The following is a 20,420-nucleotide window of genomic DNA, read 5'->3' as shown; positions in this document are numbered from 1 at the left end:
GTTGATAACTGAAAGATTCATCTGTGCAAAGCAATAGATATAAGTATTTAAGTGGAAAATGTTATCATTTGTTGTGATTAGGGGTTGAAATTTTAGCTTTTGTTGAAATTGAAGTTTTATTTTTCAGTTAATGTTTGATTTTCTGCATTTGAATTGTTTCATGAGATTTACAGATTTGTGAAAGTTCAAAAACAATATTTAATAATAGCATGACGATGCCTAAATTGTAGGCTTTTATTCTAGACTAAATCGCAACTGTAAACATTTTGTCAAATTAATTTTTGGGGAACAAAATTTACTACAAAGATGATATAAAATTTCCACGTTTCATCGTGTCCAATAGAAAATGATACGCCTAAGTTAAGATGTCGAAGAAAATGTAGAGGACTGATACGTGAATTTTTTTTTAAAAAAAATGTTTAATATGTACGCTTATGACTTTAAATAAGTACCAATAAGCAAATCTTGGATATACTATTGAAAATATTGTGCACCGTGACATAGCTTCATGAGTACGAAGATGTAGTGTTATTGAGTTTGTAGAGTTATTTGGTTCAAAACTTATACAATTAAGTATTATCGTGACTAATTTCGGCATGAATACGACGTCGATTGGTACTCATTCGTGAATGTATCTCACATTCACTTCTTTAAAAATAATCGAAAGTCATTAAATCTCTAAATTGAATACATGTCAATAACATAGTTTCTTGGATACGAAGTTGTGGTCATATCGAGTTTGTAGAGCTCATACTTCCCAAAGTTGTGTTTGAGGTATTTTAGGATAATTTGCACATTTCCACAATAAATTAATTTTATTATATGTAATAGCTTACGGGCCAAGTCCACCTCCACGCCTCTCCAGAACGTCCTTTCGAATTCCATTTCCGAGGAGCCCTGAATCATCCCGAATCGGAACTTTACGAGAATGAGTAGTGCTTCGTGGGAAACAAAATTGGTTAGGGAACTGATTCTGTACGCCGCCAGCGCCGCCCTCAGCTCCTTGGTGTTGTTCGTCGGGTTCAGGCATCTCGACCCTAACCGTGATGCTTCCAAGAAAGCACTGGAAAACAAGAAGGAAATCGCCAAGCGTTTAGGCCGACCTCTCATCCAAACAAATCCATACGAGGTCACTTTTACCTTTGTTGTTTTTCATTTCACCCCGAGAAATAATCGAATGACTCCCCCGTTTTGCATCCTTGTGCCGCAAGATAACTTCGGAAATTTGACGGTGTAGATTTTTAGGATGAATTGCGGGTGTTTACGCCATTAGAAGTTTAGTAGATTCTTTTGATAAGTTTGATATTGTGGATAAGTATTAGGTTTACTAAACTTAGACAAAGATTGAAGAATTGTGTTTCCAGAAGATGCGCTGCATTTGGGCAGACAATTTATCCAAATCCAGGGGGGGATTCCATGTACAGCCCTTGAATGTACAATATTTTAAATAGTTTAAGATTTTTGTGTTTGTGGCTATTTTGAAAAGTACTGGCAAATTGACGATCTATCACGTGATAGACATAAGTCCACCATTAGTTTTTGTATCTACATGGCCAATAAGACGAAGAAGAGTAATATATGTTGTATATGTAAATCCTAGATGTGAAAATAGGCGTAAATCGATACCAACGAGATGAGACTTAACCTGTTCTATCATTGCTGTTCCATTTTGCATATCTGACTGAACTTTCGGTTGAAATTTTAATGTGGTTTTGGTTAAGCTACTGAAGCAATCTTTATGCTTTGACAGTTGAAATTGCTTAGCTGCTGGATATCTGTAAGTAAAGATGTTCTGCTTATTGGATTCCTTTCATAATGACACAGGATGTTATAGCATGTGATGTAGTCAACCCGGACGAAATAGATGTCAAATTTGACTCTATTGGTGGATTGGATGCCATTAAACAATCATTATATGATATAGTAATTCTTCCGCTGAGAAGACCCGAGCTGTTTTCTCAGGGGAAGCTTCTTTCTCCACAAAAAGGTGTTTTGCTATATGGACCACCAGGCACTGGGAAGACAATGCTTGCAAAAGCAATTGCTAGAGAGTCAGGAGCTGTTTTTATCAATGTTAGAATATCGAATCTAATGAGCAAATGGTTTGGCGATGCACAGAAATTAGGTATAGCTCCTAAAATTTCTTAAACTCCTTTCGGCTTTCTCTGTATTGCATTTTCTGGATTTTGTATATTTGAATGTTTGTGACGTCTGAAGAAACTGTGAGATGGATTGGTTTTTGTGTTTGAGTTAGTCTGTAGATGTGTCGATTTCATGAATGATGAGAGTGGATGCTTCGATGGTCATGGAGAGCAATATGTTGTCTTTAAAATTTAGTAACTTATCGTTTTGTTTTAAGCAGAATGATAGTAAGATGAATTGGTGGGGTTCTGTCTCACAAATATCTTGTTTGTTAATCAAGGATTTATTATTTCGCTAGAACGGTCCTAATGTGAATACTCATTTTATTTATTTAAAAATTTGATCGTTATATTTGAGAGGAGGAGAAGTGATTACCTATTTCATTTTTTCTATTTTTTCATGAGATACAGAACTTCTTAAACTTTATTATTATTACACATTATTTTTGTAGTAGTAGGATTTGAAGAGACTTGGGTTTTTTAACAGTTCTCTGTATTTTTCTTCTATTTATTTTTGCTGTACTATTTCTCTGCAGTGGCCGCTGTATTCACCTTGGCCTACAAGCTCCAGCCAGCTATTATTTTCATTGATGAAGTGGATAGTTTCTTATGCCAACGCAAGAGTACAGATCATGAAGCAGTGACCATTATGAAGACCGAATTTATGGCTTTGTGGGATGGTTTCACCACTGACAGTAAGTTCTTTCACAAGCCCTTTTAACTGTTTTTCAGTGCTCCAGGATTAGATTTTTGCCTTATGATGTTCCTCCGTGTTGATTCCATGATTATGGATTATTTTAGATAGTATCAATGTTTGAATAACTTGAATTGGTTGATGTAGAAAATGCTAGGGTGATGGTACTTGCTGCAACTAATCGCCCATCCGAACTTGATGAAGCAATTCTTCGACGTCTTCCTCAGGCATTTGAAATTGGGATTCCTGATCGCCGAGAAAGGGCAGCTATATTGAAGGTTCTGTTAAAGGATGAGAAGGTAGCGGATGACATTGATTATGATCGAATAGCCGGTCTATGTGATGGATACACTGGTTCAGATCTTCTAGATCTTTGCAAAAAAGCAGCCTATTTTCCTATTCGGGATCTTCTTAATGATGAGAAGAGTGGAAAGCCATCTCCGGTCAGTATTTCCCCCCCCCCCCCCCCCCAACCAATTACATTGGGGGTGGGGGATTTTTTGCTTTAACGCTTTAACCTGGGTTCGAGCCCTGGGTTCTCCCCTACTGGGAGAGGTTAAGGAGGTGGCCCGGACAATATTTTCTTTCGTTACTTATTTATGTGAAAGTTTGCTTGCCATCGGCACTACTCTAAACTTGTTTTTTTGGTACAAGTCAATCTTTTGTTGAAAATGTGTATGCTCTTTCGGTCCGCAGGAAATTGTACAATATCTTACAGATGGGCAATGATGACTTTATGTGATTTTAATTTGTGTTACCTTGAAACATACTTTTGCCAAATGTTTCGTGTGCATATAGTAGTTTTTTTAAAGTTCAGTGCGTATGTATCCAATCTCCGCCCAATATCTAGCGCTGAATTTGCATTGTCGGGGCGACAGTAACGAATGCTTTAGTTTGACAGGGTTGGATGTTCAAAAGTTTTATCTTATATATTATGTTGTCATTCTTCCATTTTAGGAGCCAAGACCATTATCAATGAATGATTTGGAAAGGGTCCTCGCCACGACCATGAAAACAAAAGTTGCAGCTGGTGAATACAGCCGATTAAGCTCACTGTCATTAGGATGGTCACCTCAGAGAGAATCAGATGATTATCAAACTGCCATTAATGAGCTTTCGAAGCTCGTGGTTTCCCAAATTTTGAACATTCGTTCGGATGCTCAAGATCTTTAACCACCAAATGCTTACTCATAGCTTTGCATCATGCTAATTGCTTGTATTGTATGCCTCTAAAGCTTCGTATTTTGAAACCTTCTTTTGAAATGCATTCACGCATGAATGTTGAGTGGTTTAGGCCATTTTTGACATCCTGTCAGCTTATATTAGAATCTTTATAGATTATACAATGGCTTTCATTTGTGCATAATTAGGGAAAAACATTTGTTTTGGTCACATTTCAATTTTGGTACCTAACCATTTATATTATCGACAAAAGAGTCCTCTTTGTTAAACACCGTTAAAAGCTAATGGATTTATATTTTAATTTCTCACTTACATCTTTATTTCATCTGCCTTCTTACATGCCAAGCATCCAACCCTTCTTACTCCTTGCCCCAACGAGAACTGCTTATGTGTGCTGCTTGTATGTCCCGTTGTCATCAGGGATCCGGGAATGAGTTGAGGTGGCTTGAACTTAATGTGATAAGTTATATATTATTAAAAAAATTATATTATATTGTTTAACGAAGTTGTGTTATAATATATTTAAATACATAAAATTTATTTATAATAGAATCTACATGTGTATGTTTTGTTAAATCTCGTTCAATATAGAGTATCAAACAATCGGCAAGAAAATCATCATCCATTCTATTGTGAAGTGTTATCTTCACGTGCTTTATTACTGAAAAAACTCGCTCAGTAGTGACAATAAACACATGTTACGTCAAAACAACAAGAATCAATCTAGCCAAAATAACATAAACATTTGATCGTCTACTCTCAGTCAATTGCGGACACAGTTCAATAAGTGAAGAAACCTTCAAATTCTACATCACATCAAGTTTATAATGTATCAATTTATACTCCAAAGCAACAATGTCTTGATCTCTGAAATCTCCAATAAAACTTCGTTGTAAGCTTACAAATATCATCGCTGTTAAATAACTCAAATGAATTTTTAGGATCTAAAGTTGTATTAAGATAAAGAAGTTTCACAGGTGATTCATTGAATCGAGTATTTAACTCCATCAAGATGAAATCTGTTGCTGCATTAAAAACATCGAAGTGGTAATGGTGTTCTATTGTAATTTGTCGACGGGAACGACCAATTAGTTAAGGTCAAACACATCAATTTCATTTCTCAAGCAAAAAAATTTAACTTCCTGAAGAAATTCCTCCCACCCGCATTCTCATATGTAATAGCAGTTAAAATGTCTTGAGATTTTTTTTGAAGAATTTGACAAAGAACGCTCATAATTTTATGCATTAAGTGAAAAATGAACACAAATTTAAAGCTTGTCATGTTTCTGTAAATTCCTCGAACTTCAACCTTAACTCTTCCATTTGGAGAATGATCGATAAGAACTTCAAAAACTTTGCAAGTTGTAGTGTACATACGTATCAAGATTTTTACTGAATCATAGTGAGAACTCCAACGAGTAGCTCCTGCTCGTTGCAAGTTACCAATATGATTGGCACCACTTCCAAAATCACGTTCTCCAATTGCCAACATATGCTCAATTTTATTTCTTTGTGCATTATGTAACTCAACAATGCGTTTAGTAGAAAAAGTAACAATATTCAAATGAGAAAAGAATTCTTAAATAACATTGACATCCATAGCTGCAGAAACCAATGTCAGTTGTAATCGATGGACAAAATAGTGGACATAGTATGCATAGGGAAAATATTTGAGAAATAATGCTTGAAGTCCATTCCACGCGCCACACATATTACTAGCATTATCATACCATTGGTATCTGATTTTCTTAACCTAAAGATCACGATGAACAAAAAGATTTGATATATCTTTTTTCAGATTCATTAAGTCACCAACACTTTTCATAGCAAAATTGTTAAAATCTCATGATTGTTCACAAACCTCAAGATAATGGTCATTTGCTCTTGTTTACATATATCTCGTGCTTCATAAAAAATAACAGAAGCATTTATCTCCAACTTCTTCACGAACCATATGTCGTACTCTATTGACCATAATATGTAAAATCTCTTTTTGATTTTTGGAACGATATATTGGGCATTTTTTGGAGCATTATCAAGTTCACTTCATCAATTTTTGTAATTATTTTTTCAAAAGCTTTCACCAATTCAAGAAAATTCTCACGATTGGATGAAGATAGAGATTCATCGTTATCTTTAAATGTACATCTTTGAAATGGTAGCCAACGAACAACTACAATTGAGATGCTCAAATGCAAACAATTTTTCTCTTTTTCTTTTTTAGATTGTGTATGCATCACTTTATCAATATGTTATGAGGGCCTCATCAAATTTTCAGCCCTTCTCTCACACATAACATGAGGCGAAGAAGTTGCAGAACAAATATAGGCAAGAAAAGCACATGTTTTTCTTTGGTTTATCCTTTTCTAATTATCAAATCCTTTATTGGCCAGCACCGATATATTAGATGAATTAACATCATTCAGAAAAAGAAAACAATAAAAACCATATGTCTTATTTTTTGAAGGCGAATACTCTAAACAATAAAATTTTTGAAACCAATTTTTTCTGAAAACAACGATTCTGACTTCCAAATTTATACCTGGATACTCCAACATAATGGTTGATAAGACCTCATATTTATATATGAATGTCTTATCTCATCTCGTACATTAACATGATATTCACATATCTATTTTCTTTTTTCCATATCTCGTTCATTATAAGTAGATGATGACTGATTATCGTCTCTAAGATAGGAAATTGAAGGAATTTGGATATTGAGAAATGGATGACTTTCACTGGATTGATGTAGTATTATAAGGACGGTACGAATTGAAGTATTTTCACTAGCTTGATTATCGCTCTTTTTAAAGAAATATGATATCAATGTCTTTTTTTTTCTTTGCATAAGATCGATGTTCTATTTTGAAAAAGTTCAAGTTATAATCTTAAACAAGTAATAAAATAATGATCAAACAAATAAACAAGTAATAGTCAATCAATAATTCAACAACGAATAACCAAGATTCAAGAATCAATGGCTCATCAACAAATATTCAAGCAATAATCAATCAATGGCTCATCAAATTGATATGTGAGTCGTTTTCACATAAGTTTCCGTGTTTGTAAAAAATGTTCCTACTTCTTTATTTACCTCAAAAAATTTGTTCCACGAAAGAACAAACTTTACATAATACACTTGGAACAGAATACGGATACACAATTCAAAATAGCCGCCTTTACATAATTGACATGTTAATTAAGGATTAAAAAAAAGTCGAATAACAAGAAATTTCTATCAAATTATCAAAAGAGAATTGAAATTTCATGAAATATTCATGCAATAATCTAACTTCTAATTGAAAATTTTTGGAGAAAATTAAACTCAACATTTATTTATCACCATAAATAACCATAATAATTTCACGTTCTACATGATAATTCAAAACTATCTTCCATCCCGTTTGCAAATTAAGTACAATTTATAAGCAATTTTGTGTAAGGACAGTAAGGTGTACCTGCGAGCGGTGGTTCTGGTTGTGTTTGATCGCTATTGTGCTGAAATTTAATTGCATAAAATGAAAACAACGTATTCAAGGGCAATGCTAAAGAGATGGACTGGGATGGAATTTTACTACAGCCCAATAAAATCCTCAAATACATCCGTCTCTGGCCGTCATCACATCCATGTCACCTTTACTTCGCCTGCCATCCTCTCCTCGATCCCCAGCTCGAGTATATGCCAATCTGCGTAGCATAATTTTTTTTATTTGATCATTTTTGGACATGAAAAATGAGATTGATGGAAGTACCTTGCCCCCTTATTAATTTCAATAGTATTTAAACTGGTCTATTGTTTGATCAATATATTATACGGTAAAATAATAATAATAATAATAATAATAATAATAATAAAATCACGAACTAAGTCACATGATTTAAACTCAGCCTCGGAATAATTGAGCTCAATCAAGATATGTTTGATTTGATAAACAAATGGATAAAACATGACTATTTTCGTAGCTTTCAATTGTCATAATATAATTGTTCGACTCGTTACACTTGGAAGGAAAAAAAAGAAGAATGATCTTCCCCAAGTTGGCTTCCTCCTATCTTAGCCTTCATGGTCTCAATTCATCCAAAATCGTTGGAAAACTATGAACAAATCGGCCAAGTGTTGGTCTCACGTACGGTAATTCGAGATAATAAATATGAAAATAAAGAATAAACTGGACACCGAGATTTACGTGGAAAACCCCTAAAAATTATTAGGATAAAAACGACAGGCAAGATGAAAAGATTTTCACTATAATATTTTATGGTGTACAACTACTCACTGTGTTTTAAAAGAGAACACACACTCTCTTAATACAGGAGAACAAAATATCTCATAAATATTATAGAACTAAGCACTCAAATGCTATAGGATGAGAGAAAAATCGAAGAAGGGATGATTTCAGAATGAGGGGAGGAAGCTCTATCTATAGAGCCCCTTGTCCGTGTGAATACGCATTAAAAACGCGATTTCTGTCTGAACATTCCTCATCAATTATGCCAACCCACGTACCAACCATAATAAATATAGTCTGCCCACTTTCTTTGACAAACAAAATTGCCGACATTTCTCCCACTTGTAGATTTGATTTAGGATCAAACACATCTCCACATATCTTTTCAATCTTGCCATTCCCTGCTGCTTACGTTTCTGTTAGACCAATTGAGGATCTAAACCACTCAAACTTATCAGTGTTCACTGGCTTGGTCAGAAAATCAGCTATGTTATCTTTTGTATGGATCTTCTGCATATCCACACTTCCTTCTTCTACTACTTCACGTACAAAGTGAAATTGGACTCCAATGTGTTTCGTCCTGGAATGAAAAGCTGGATTCCTTGCAATGTGCAAGGCATTCTGACTATCACAAAACAAAGGAACATTCTCTTGTTTGTGTCCGATATCCTCCAATAACCTTTTAATCCATATTGTCTCCTTGCAAGCTTGAGTAGCTGTCATATATTCTGCCTCCATTGTAGATAACGCCACAATTGTTTGCAGTTTCAAAACATAGCTTACTGCTCCTCATGCAAATGTAAACACATAACCAGTAGTAGATTTCCTCTTATCAGGATCACCTGCATAATCTGAATCTACATAGCCCCTGAGTGTAAAATCTAATCCTCCATAACATAATGCAGCATTTAAGGTACCCTTAATGTATCTAAGGATCCTCTTGACAGTGCTCCAATACTCTCGTCCAGGATTCGCCATATACCGACTAACTGCTCCAACTTCTTGAGCAATGTCCGATCTTGTACAGATCATGGCGAACATCAAACTTCCTACTGCTGATGCATATGGTACTCAAGACATCTCCATCCTCTCTGCTTCACTGCTAGGACACATCTCGGAAGATAACTTGAAGTTAACAGGAAGAGGGGTCGATATTGGCTTATTATCTTGCATGTTGAAGCTTTGCAAGACTTTCTTCAAATAATTTTTCTGTGAAAACCAAATCTTTCTGTTACTTCTGTCTCGGTGAACTTGTATCCCTAGAATCTTGTTTGCTGGTCCCAAGTCTTTCATATCAAATTCCCTAGCCATTTGTGTCTTCAATCCTTGGACCTGATCTTTGTTGGGGCGGCTACCAACATGTCGTCCACATATAACAGCAAAATAATATAATCATCACCAGACCTCTTGAAATACGTACAAAGATCTGCACTCACTCTGTTGTATCCAAGGCTCATGATATAGGAATCAAATCTCTTGTACCAACACCTTGGTGCCTGTTTGAGACCGTACAGAGATTTGTTCGACCTGCAAACCAAGTTCTCTTTGCCTTTTTCCGCAAAACCTTCTAGCTGGAGCATATAAATTTTTTCTTCACGATCTCTATGAAAAAACGCCGTTTTCACATCTAGCTATTCTAGATGTATGTCAAACACCGCACACAATTCCAACACTACTATGACTGTTGTAAGCCGAACCATAGGTGAAAATATTTCATTGAAGTCAATGCCTTCTTTCTGAGCATATTTTTTTACCACCAATCTAGCACGATACTCCTCCACTTAGTTATTGCCATTACGCTTGATCTTATAGAACCATCTGTTTTCAATGGCTTTCCTTCCTCGTGGTAGTGTAACAAGATCCCAAGTTTTATTCTTGTTTAATACCTCCAATTCTTCCTGCATTGCTATCATCCACAAGGATATATCCGAGCTTTGAGTAGCCTCGTGCAAACTCGATGGCTCACCATCATTTGATAATATACAATATGCAATATTGTTTTCAGTGATATAATCTGAAAGACAAACTGGTGGTCTTCTGTCTCGAGTTGACTGCCTCACATTAGAAACCTCAGACTCAACATGTTCATGTTTTTCGTGTTCTAGTACTGCTTCACAAGAAACTTAACCTTGTCCGTCTTATTTTCCACATGAAAAATAGTAGTTTCTGAATTCGGTGTGCCTTTGTCTCTTTTTACTTTATCTTCCTCTAACATCCCTGCTGAAGACAAGCTTGTAAACAATAGGATCCCACAAGCAAAACCCATTTACTCCATCAGCATAACCCAAGAAGATACATTTTCTGGATTTCGAATCCAACTTCGATCTTTCTTGCACATTGTACATAACGTACACATGACTTCCAAATGTATGCAAATGAGAATAATCTGTTGGCTTCTCGGTCCACATATCTATCGGAGTCTTCAGATCAATTACAACTGAAAGAGAACGATTGATAATATAACAAGCGGTTTTGACTACTTCCGTCCAAAATGACTTTTCTAGAACTGCAGTCCTCAACATAGCTCTTGTTTTGTTCAACAAGGTTCTGTTAATCCGCTCCGCCACTCCATTCTGTTGAGGTGTGTAAGACGTCGTGAATTATCTTTTGATGCCATCATGTTGACAATATGCATCAAATTCGTCACTGGTATATTCTCCTCCATTGTCAGTCCTCAAACACTTGATTTTCTTTTCACAATCAAGTTCAACCCGCGCTTTAAAATCTTTGAAGATATGAAAAACATCTGATTTCTTTTTGATTGGATACATCCAACATGTTCTAGAGAAATCATCAATGAACGAGACAAAGTATCTCGCTCCTCCTAGGGATACAACCGGTGCTTGCCAAACATTCGAATGAATTAGCTCCAATATGCTTTTGCTCCTGACAGTAGAAGTGTCAAACTTTAATCTGTGTTGTTTACAGGTAACACAGTGCTCACAAAAAGATAATGACACTTTTGTAAGTCGCGGCAGCATCTTCCGTTCTGAGAGAATTTTCAACCCCCGTTCTGACATATGCCCGAGCTTTCTATGCCATAACACTGTTAATTCTTCTCCTGAACCATTTGATGCAACAGCTAGTTCTGCATCCTTGTGTGTTTCTTCCAAAAGTACATACAGATTTGTTGCAAGTTTTTCTGCCTTCATAACCACAAGCGCACCCTTCACAATTTTCATAATCTCGTTCTCGATACGGATTTTGCACCCGATGTCATCCAATAGCCCCAAGGACAGAAGATTCTTCGTCAGTCCTTTCACATGTCGTACCTCATGTATGGTGCGAATGGTGCCATCAAACATTTTAATTTTGATAGTACCGATCAAAGCGATTTCCAATGCATGATCGTTTCCCATGAATGCAGATCTTCCTGAGACTGGTTCATAATGATCAAACCATTCTCTCCGAGACGTCATGTGCCACGTCGCTCATGAATCCATAATCCATGTGTCACAAAATCTGTGTCTGTTTTCTGCAACTGTTGCCGCTTCGCTGAATAATATTTCACCACCGCCTGAAGTACTGGCCACATTTCCTTGAGAACTTTTCTCGATGCTCGTACACTCTTTCTTGAAGTTCCCTTTACCGCCACATTTAAAGCAGTAAATATTTTTCTACTTACTTCTCGACTTTGATCTACCTCGTCTTTGGCTCCCACTGGAGTCACGATCTATAAATCTTCCTCTTATCATCGAAAAAACCTCTGCCTGCTTCGAGTTACCAACTTGTATTCCTTATTCTTGCGTCGATTTTCTTCTCCGAGAACCGTAGTTATGACATCGTCGAATCTTAGAAAGCCCATAAGAATATTGTTGGTTATGTTGATGATAATTTAATCATATGAATCTGGTAGACTTTGAAGTAGAAGCTCCGCACGTTCATTTTATCCTATTTTATGCCCCATGGAAGTGAGTTGGGCAAATAAAGTATTTAATATGTTGATATGGTCGGTCATCGATGAGGATTCCGCCATCAGAAAAGTATAAAGACTTCTCTTTAGGAAAATCATGTTGTGTAGCGACTTGAACTCGTACATCTTTGTCAAAGTATCCCAGATAACTTTTGCTGTTTTTATCTCAGAGATACTTGACAATACTTCGTCTGCTATAGCCAAGTGTAACTTTGCAACAGCATTATCATTCATCTCATTCCACTTTCCATCGTCCATAATTTTCACCGATCTATCTCCAATAGCCGCCAATCAATTCTCCTTTCTTAAAACTGCTTGATACTTTATTTTTCACAGCATAAAATTGCTTCAGTTGAACTTTTCTATCTTGTACCTGCCCGCCATTATGTCTACAACAATTTTGTAGGCTGGACAAAATAATTACGCCTTAATAAAAAAATCTCAAAAAATCTTTTCTGATGTGGAAGATCAGTCTAGGCTGCAACCACAGAGCATACTCAGAATTTTAAGAAATTTTAAACCAAGGCTCTGATACCACTTGTTGGTCCCACGTGCGGTAATTCGAGATAATAAATATTAAAATAAAGAATAAACTGGACACCGAGATTTACGTGAAAAAACCATAAATATTATTAGGGTAAAACCACGGGCAAGATGAAAAGAATTCCACTATAATATTTTATGATGTACAATCACTCACTGTGTTTCCAAAGATAACACACACTCTCTTAATACATGAGAACAAAACACCTCACAAATATTATAGAACTAAGCACTCAAATGTTATAGGATGAGAGAAAACTCGAACAATTGATGATTTCAGAATGAGGGGATAGAGCTCTATTTATAGAGCCCCTTGTCCGTGTGAATACACGTTAAAAACGTGTTATTTCTATCTGAACATTTTTCGTCAAATATGCCAACCCACGTACCAACCATAATAAATATAGTCTGCCCACTTTCTTTGACAAACAAAATTGCCGACACCAGGGGCACGAGATTTCTCTCGATATGACCTTTCTGATGTCTAAGTTAGATAAAACAAAGATACAGTAGAAAAATAAAAAAAATATATCATGAAATAAGAAGAAACTTTGTTATATATAAAGTGTTGAAATTTGAATAAAAATTATATCTCATGAATGTGGAAGTGCCTTTTGACTCTCCACATTCTTGAGTTGGTTATGGCTCATTATTGTGGAGTGTCTTTTGACTTTCCACATTCTTGAGTTAGTTGAAGAGTTTTGGCTCTTCATATTCTTGAGTTAATGGGAAGAATAATTGAGTTAATTAATCTTGCATGACTCTTGGTGTGCATTTTGGAGTTTATAAATAGTGGGGTTTATTTCCTCATTTCAACTACATGAAAAATCTTTTCTCTTTCAAGTATTCTTTTGCATTTCATATTGTTAGCTTTTCATTTGGCCTCCGTTAAATCTCAGTGATAAAGTAAAGATACGTTTCCAGTTCGCCGTAGTAGTGTCTCGTGCTAAGTCACTGCTGGTTGTTTCGTTGTATCCTGGGGAACAGACGTCTAAGACGATCCTCGAAGCACATACAAGAGGGGACAAATCTTTTTTAAGGACACTGTACTTCGTACAGGCCTCGGTTTGGTTTACTTCATTTATAGCATTTCTTTACTGTTTTCTCTTCACTATATTGTTTGTTGGTTTTATTGATAAAAACCATTCTGTACTGTACCATTCGATATATTTTGCAACAAACTTAAAACAGATTACTCATTATGTGGTTTGTTTCAGATATGACTACTGAAACCAGCGTGCAAAGGGAAACTGGTTATGTTGTCCTTACTGTGGCTCAAGTTGTCCCTCATGTTACCCCACGTGCTGCTGCGGTTACTGTCCCAGCCAGTCACAATGACAAGCCTGAAAAGTTCACTGGTGTGGACTTCAAAAGGTGGCAGCAGAAGATGTTGTTCTACTTGACGATGTTGAACCTGGCCAGATTCTTGTCTGAGGATGCTCCTAAACTCACAGAGGGTGAGGGAGATGTTGAATCTGTTAGTGCGGTGGAGGCATGGAATCATTCTGAATTCTTATGCCGAAACTATGTACTAAACGGATTGGCCGATTCGCTCTACAACGTGTTTTGAGAAAAGAAAACGGCTAAAGAGCTGTGGGAATCCCTTGACAGAAAGTACAAAACCGAGGATGCCGGGGCCAAGAAGTTTCTTGTTGGTCGCATTTTGGACTTTAAAATGGTAGATTCAAAGTCGGTTATCAGTCAAGTTCAAGAACTCCAAGTGATTCTTCATGAGATTCACGGTGGGGGGATGACTTTGAGCGAATCATTCCAAGTGGCTGCTATTGTTGAGAAGCTACCACCAGCTTGGAAGGACTTCAAAAATTATTTGAAGCACAAGCGCAAGGAGATGAATGTTGAAGATCTCATTGTTCGACTTCGCATCGAGGAAGACAACAAGAGTTCGGAAAGACGATTGTTTTCTCCTATTGCTGCTAAAGCAAATGTTGTCGAGCATGGTCAAAGCTCGAAAAAGAAAACCTTTGCCTCCTCCAAAAGGTTGAACCTGGGACCCAAGGGAGGCATTTCGAAGAAAACGTCTTCTGGGAAATGCTACAACTGTGATGGTATGGGTCACAAGGCCTCTGAGTGTAAGAAGCCGAAGAGAAACCGAGAGGCGAATGTGGTAGAGAACATTGCTCAGGAGGTTTCGAACATGAATCTCTGTGCTGTAATATCATAGGTTGACCTGGTGGGTTCTAACTCAAGAGAGTGGTGGATCGACACTGGTGCCACTCTCCATGTTTGCTCCGACAAGGAGATGTTTGCAACTCTTGAGGAATCTATGAATGGGGAAAAGCTATTCATGGGAAATTCCGCCACTTCTGATATCAAGGGTCAAGGAAAAGTTGTCCTAAAGATGACATCTGGAAAAGAACTGACGTTGAACAATGTGCTGTATGTACCTGAAATCCGCAAGAACTTGGTGTCTGGGTCGCTTCTTAACAAGCATGGTTTTCGCATTGTCTTCGAGTCAGATAAGGTGGTTTTGTCGAAAGTGGAATGTTTGTTGGCAAATATTATGTTTGTAATGAGTTATTTAAACTCAATGTTATGGCTGTTAAGCCCGTGATGAATAAAGATAGAACTTTTGCTTACTTGCTTGAGTCTTCTTGTTTTTGACATGGTAGACTTGGACACGTTAATTACGATACAATTCGTAGACTAATTAACATGAAAAACATTCATGCATTCCAAATTGATAAACAACACAAATGTGAAATTTGTGTTGAGGCAAAACTAACAAGATCATATTTTCGAACTATTGAAAGAAATAGTGAACCACTTGATATAATTCACAGTGATATATGTGATTTAGAAGGTGTACAAACTCGTGGTGGAAATAAATACTTCATTACTTTTTTTGACGATAGCACAAAATTTCGTTATGTGTATCTCCTCAAAAGTAAGGATGAAGCTATTGACAAATTTGTCTAATATAAGAGTGAAGTTGAAAACCAACTTAGCAAGAAAATTAAGGTGCTAAGAAATGATCATGGAGGTGAATATGAATCACCATTTGCTGAGTTTTGTGCTCAACACGGTATTGAACACGAAAGAACTGCACCTTATTCTCCTCAGCAAAATGGTATTGCAGAGAGAAAGAATCGTACCTTAAAAGAAATGATGAATGCGTTGTTATTAAGTTCTGGTTTACCACAGAACATGTGGGGAGAAGCTGTTCTAACAGCAAATTACCTTTTAAATAAGGTGTCCCAGAAAAAACAAGATAAAAGTCCATACGAGTTATGGAAAGGTAGAAGTCCTTCCTACCAATACTTGCGAGTGTGGGGGTGTCTTGCGAGGGTAGCAGTACCCACTCCAAAGAAAGTAAAGATAGGACCAAAAACCGTTGATTGCATTTTCATTGGATATGCTCAAAACAGTAGCGCATATCGTTTTCTTGTACATGAATCTCAAATACCTGATATTCACAAGAATAAGATAATGAAATCAAGAAATGCTTCGTTCTTTGAACACATGTTTCCATACAAATATAAGGAAGAGCCAGGTTCATTCAAAAGATTATATGAGACAATTGATGAAGAACAAGAGCTTGATCAAGACATTGAACCTAGACGTAGCAAGAGAGCTAGGACTGAGAAATCCTTTGGTCCGGATTTCATCACTTTCATGATGGAAAGTGAACCTCAAAGCTTCAAGGAAGCAATGATTTCATCTGAGGGACCTCTATGGAAAGAGGCTATCAATTCCGCAATGGAATCCATTTTACAAAACCATACATGGGAATTAGTAAATCTTTCTCCGAGAAGCAAACCACTAGGCTATAAATGGGTTTTCAAAAGGAAAATGAAATCAGATGGAACCATAGATAAGTATAAAGCCAGATTGGTAATTAAAGGTTACCATCAACGTGAAGGGCTTGATTACTTTGACACATATTCTCCTGTATCGAGAATAACCTCTATTCGTGTGATACCTGCGATTGCTGCCTTGCGGAATCTTGAAGTACACCAACTGGACGTAAAGAGAGCTTTTCTAAATGGAGATTTAGAAGAAGAAATTTACATGGAACAACCTGAGGGATTTTCTGCGACTAGGCAAGAAAATAAGGTTTGTAAACTGGTGAAGTCTCTATATGGCTTAAAACAAGCGCCAAAGCAATGGCACGAAAAATTTGATAAAGCCATGATAGAAAGTGGATTTAAATTCAGTGAATGTGACAAATGTGTATACATAAAAAACACTGAAAATGGATATGCCATTTTATGTCTTTACGTAGATGACATACTTATCATTGGTAGTAATGATAAGATGATCAAATCCACCAAGAAGTTATTGAACTCAAGATTTGACATGAAAGATTTGGGCTTAGCCGATGTAATCCTTGGAATAAAAATTCATAGAACATCAGAAGGACTAGTCCTAAGCCAGTCACATTATGTTGACACAATACTTGAGCAATTCAATAATGATGACTCTGCATTGGCTAGAACCCCGATAGATACCAGTCAGCATCTATCAAAGAATCGAGGTGAGAGTATGTCTCAATTAGAATACTCTCGAGTCATTGGAAGTCTGATGTACTTAATGAGTTGTACAAGACCAGACATAGCCTATGCAGTAGGAAAATTAAGTAGATTCACGAGTAATCCAGATGTTGAACACTGAAAAGCAATTACCAGATTGCTAAGATACTTAAGGTATACTCGGGATCATGGGCTGCACTATACTAGATATCCTGCTGTTATTGAAGGATACAGTGATGCAAATTGGATATCTGATATGAAAGACTTAAAATCTACAAGTGGATTTGTATTCACTTTAGGAGGTGCAGCAATTGCGTGAAATCTTCTAAACAAACTGTAATAGCCAGATCTACGATGGAATATGAGTTTATAGCTCTTGACAAGTGTGCTGAAGAGGCTGAATGGCTTCGTCACTTCTTAGAAGATGTTCCAAGATGGGAAAAACCAGTGCCGGCCATATATATACATTGTGATAGCCAATCTGCAATTGGAATGGCACAAAATAAAATGTATAATGGTAAGTCTAGGCATATACGTCGTAGACATAATCCCATTAGACAACTACTCTCAACTGGAGTTATCTCTGTTGACTATGTAAAGTCAAAGGATAATAAGCGGAGCCGCTGACCAAGGGGTTAAACAGAGAGTTAGTTGCGAAATCGTCAAAGGGAATGGGGCTCAAGCCTATAGAATAAATTGGTGCGAAAGAAAACCCAACCTACGCTGACTGGAGATCCCAAGAACTAGGTTCAATGGGACAACCTAATCGCACAAATTTGGAGAATCACTGTGGGGGTTATCTCTAGTCCATTCCTATTATAAAACAGTGAATGTTGAGGATAAGCATACGGCTTTTAATGATTCTGATGAGAAGCAATATAGAATCACCTATGTGAAAGAGAAGTGGGGCTGCTTCGAAGGAATTGCAGGGCTCAATTCTAGACCCTCTCGCAGAACCAGGCGTGTGTTCATGGCCAAAAAGAACACGATCATGAGAACTGAATAGTATCAGGGAGAGTCTTGTGTGAAGTATATCTTAATTTACATGAACGTCAGAACAGTTCAAGGACAACATGTCTACTGGTCAGCTAGTAAAGAAAATATATTTCATAAGAGAAGGTTCAAAGGGTAACACCTACCTATCCTATGCAGGATTCAACTGTAGAACTTTGTCACCAAGATTTGTATCATTTTCATTCATGTGGGGGATTGTTGGAAATTTGAATAAAAATTATATCTCATGAATGTGGGAGTACCTTTTGGCTCTCCACATTCTTGAGTTGGTTATAGCTCATTATTGTGGAGTGCCTTTTGACTTTCCACATTCTTGAGTTAGTTGAAGAGTTTTGGCTCTTCATATTCTTGAGTTAATGGGAAGATTAATTGAGTTAATTAATCTTGCATGAATCTTGGTGTGCATTTTGGAGCTTATAAATAGTGGGGTTCATTTCCTCATTTCAACTACATGAAAAATCTTTTCTCTTTCAAGTATTCTCTTGCATTTCATATTGTTAGCTTTTCATTTGGCCTCCGTTAAATCTCGGTGATAAAGTAAATACACGTTTTCAGTTCGCCGTAGTAGTGTCTCGTGATAAGTCACTGCTGGTTGTTCCGTTGTATCCTGGGAAACAGACGTCCAAGACGATCCTCGAAGCACATACAGGAGAGGACGAATCTGTTTTAAGGACACTGTACTTCGTACAGGCCTCGGTTTGGTTTACTTCATTTATAGCGTTTTTTTACTGTTTTCTCTTCACTATATTGTTTGCTGGTTTTATTGATAAAAACCTTAATGTACTGTACCATTCGATATATTGTACAACATAAAGTACATGTCTCTTAATGTGGAAAACGTCAATAAATAATAAAAATTCATAATTGTTTAACAATTTATCTTATTTCTGATTTTCTATCTATTTTGTCAGATGATAGTGTCGAGATTTGAGCTGGCTAGGAAAACATGATGGCGCAGCCATGTCAAATGATTATTTCAAGGGGTATAAAAGAAGATTATATGGACTAGCTAGGTATCAGATTTTGATTGGGGAAATACCAACCGAACCAAGTAATTAATTACCTGTAAATTTAAATAAATTTCTTCTTGATTTAATTCGTATTGTGATATTGATTTTTGGTTCGGAGGTGAAAATGTTTTGAGTACTGGAAAAACAATGGTTACTTACAGTTCAGCATTAAGCGAGAGACTTTCAAAATAATAATCTCTGTAATCATGATAAATCGTTTTTTTTTTAATTTTAAAATTAACCATTTCATTCGCAAATCCACCATTGTTTTTGAATCTAACATTTATATTATGGATTGCTCAACCTTCACGATTATGGATTGTTTTTGAATCTAACATTTATATTATGGATTGCTCAACCTTCACGAAGAGGAGTAATCGTGGACTAAAATAGTATCCAAGTGTAGAATCAATCATGTTTAAAATAAAACTTCACGGTAATATCGTATTGGTTATATACCTTCGAGTGATAAAAGATTTGTCATACCGTCTATTGAGTTTATCTTATCAAGATTTGATACAACGTCTGACATACAAGACTCTTGATGAAGTTTTACTTCTTGAGATTTTGAAATCATGTCCTCTGCTCCTGAAGATAATGTGCATCGTATATTGTCAGTAGGGGTGTCAAAATCAGACACGACCCATCAACCCGACACGATTCAATTAGAAAAAAATCAGGTTTGAGTTTGAGATTTTCGGGTTCGGGTCAGACCCGATCGCTGAGTCGAATAAAATGATCGGGTTGGGTTGGGTTCGGGTTGCCCCGAAAATTTTAATTTTTTTTTAAAAATATAATTAATAAATATTGCCTACATTTTTATATATTGTATGTCTGAAAAAATATTTATTGTATATTTATATCATAAATTTTCATAATTTAATATTAATTTTGAATATTTTTTATTTTCTAAACAATTGTTTATTTGATTTAGTAAATATATTTTATTTTTCTATAATTAGATTTTCAAATTTAAATCATAGATATGAGTTATATTTTATTATTATGTGTTTAAATTAAAATATTACTATTATTTTTTGAATTTTATTTAATTTTCTTTAAAAAAATTCGAAATCGGGTTAATCGGATTAAACGGGTTGATCCGGGTCCGGGTTCGGGTTGAGTGTTTTCGGGTTGGTTCGGCTTCGGGTTAGGCAATTTTTGAGTAGTGTTATTGCTCAACCCGACCCAACCCGAATTG

General features: G+C 36.2%; 1 protein-coding gene across 1 annotated transcript; it reads left to right on the top strand.

Annotated features, from left to right (window-relative positions):
* Positions 1 to 814: 814 nt before the first annotated feature.
* LOC140990719 (uncharacterized) lies at positions 815 to 4,325 on the top strand. The gene is made up of 5 exons (XM_073460553.1): positions 815 to 1,129; positions 1,825 to 2,125; positions 2,678 to 2,836; positions 2,983 to 3,278; positions 3,793 to 4,325. Exons 1-5 carry the CDS (start codon positions 929 to 931, stop codon positions 4,006 to 4,008), a joined length of 1,173 nt encoding a protein of 390 aa, XP_073316654.1. The 5' UTR covers positions 815 to 928; the 3' UTR covers positions 4,009 to 4,325.
* The last annotated feature ends 16,095 nt before the right edge of the window (positions 4,326 to 20,420 follow it).

This window comes from Primulina huaijiensis, chromosome 12 (genome assembly GCF_012295235.1).
Source record: "Primulina huaijiensis isolate GDHJ02 chromosome 12, ASM1229523v2, whole genome shotgun sequence".
Classification (NCBI taxonomy): Eukaryota; Viridiplantae; Streptophyta; class Magnoliopsida; order Lamiales; family Gesneriaceae; genus Primulina; species Primulina huaijiensis.
The sequence above is the reverse complement of the archived record's forward strand: the minus strand, read 5'-3'. Positions and strand labels throughout refer to the sequence as shown.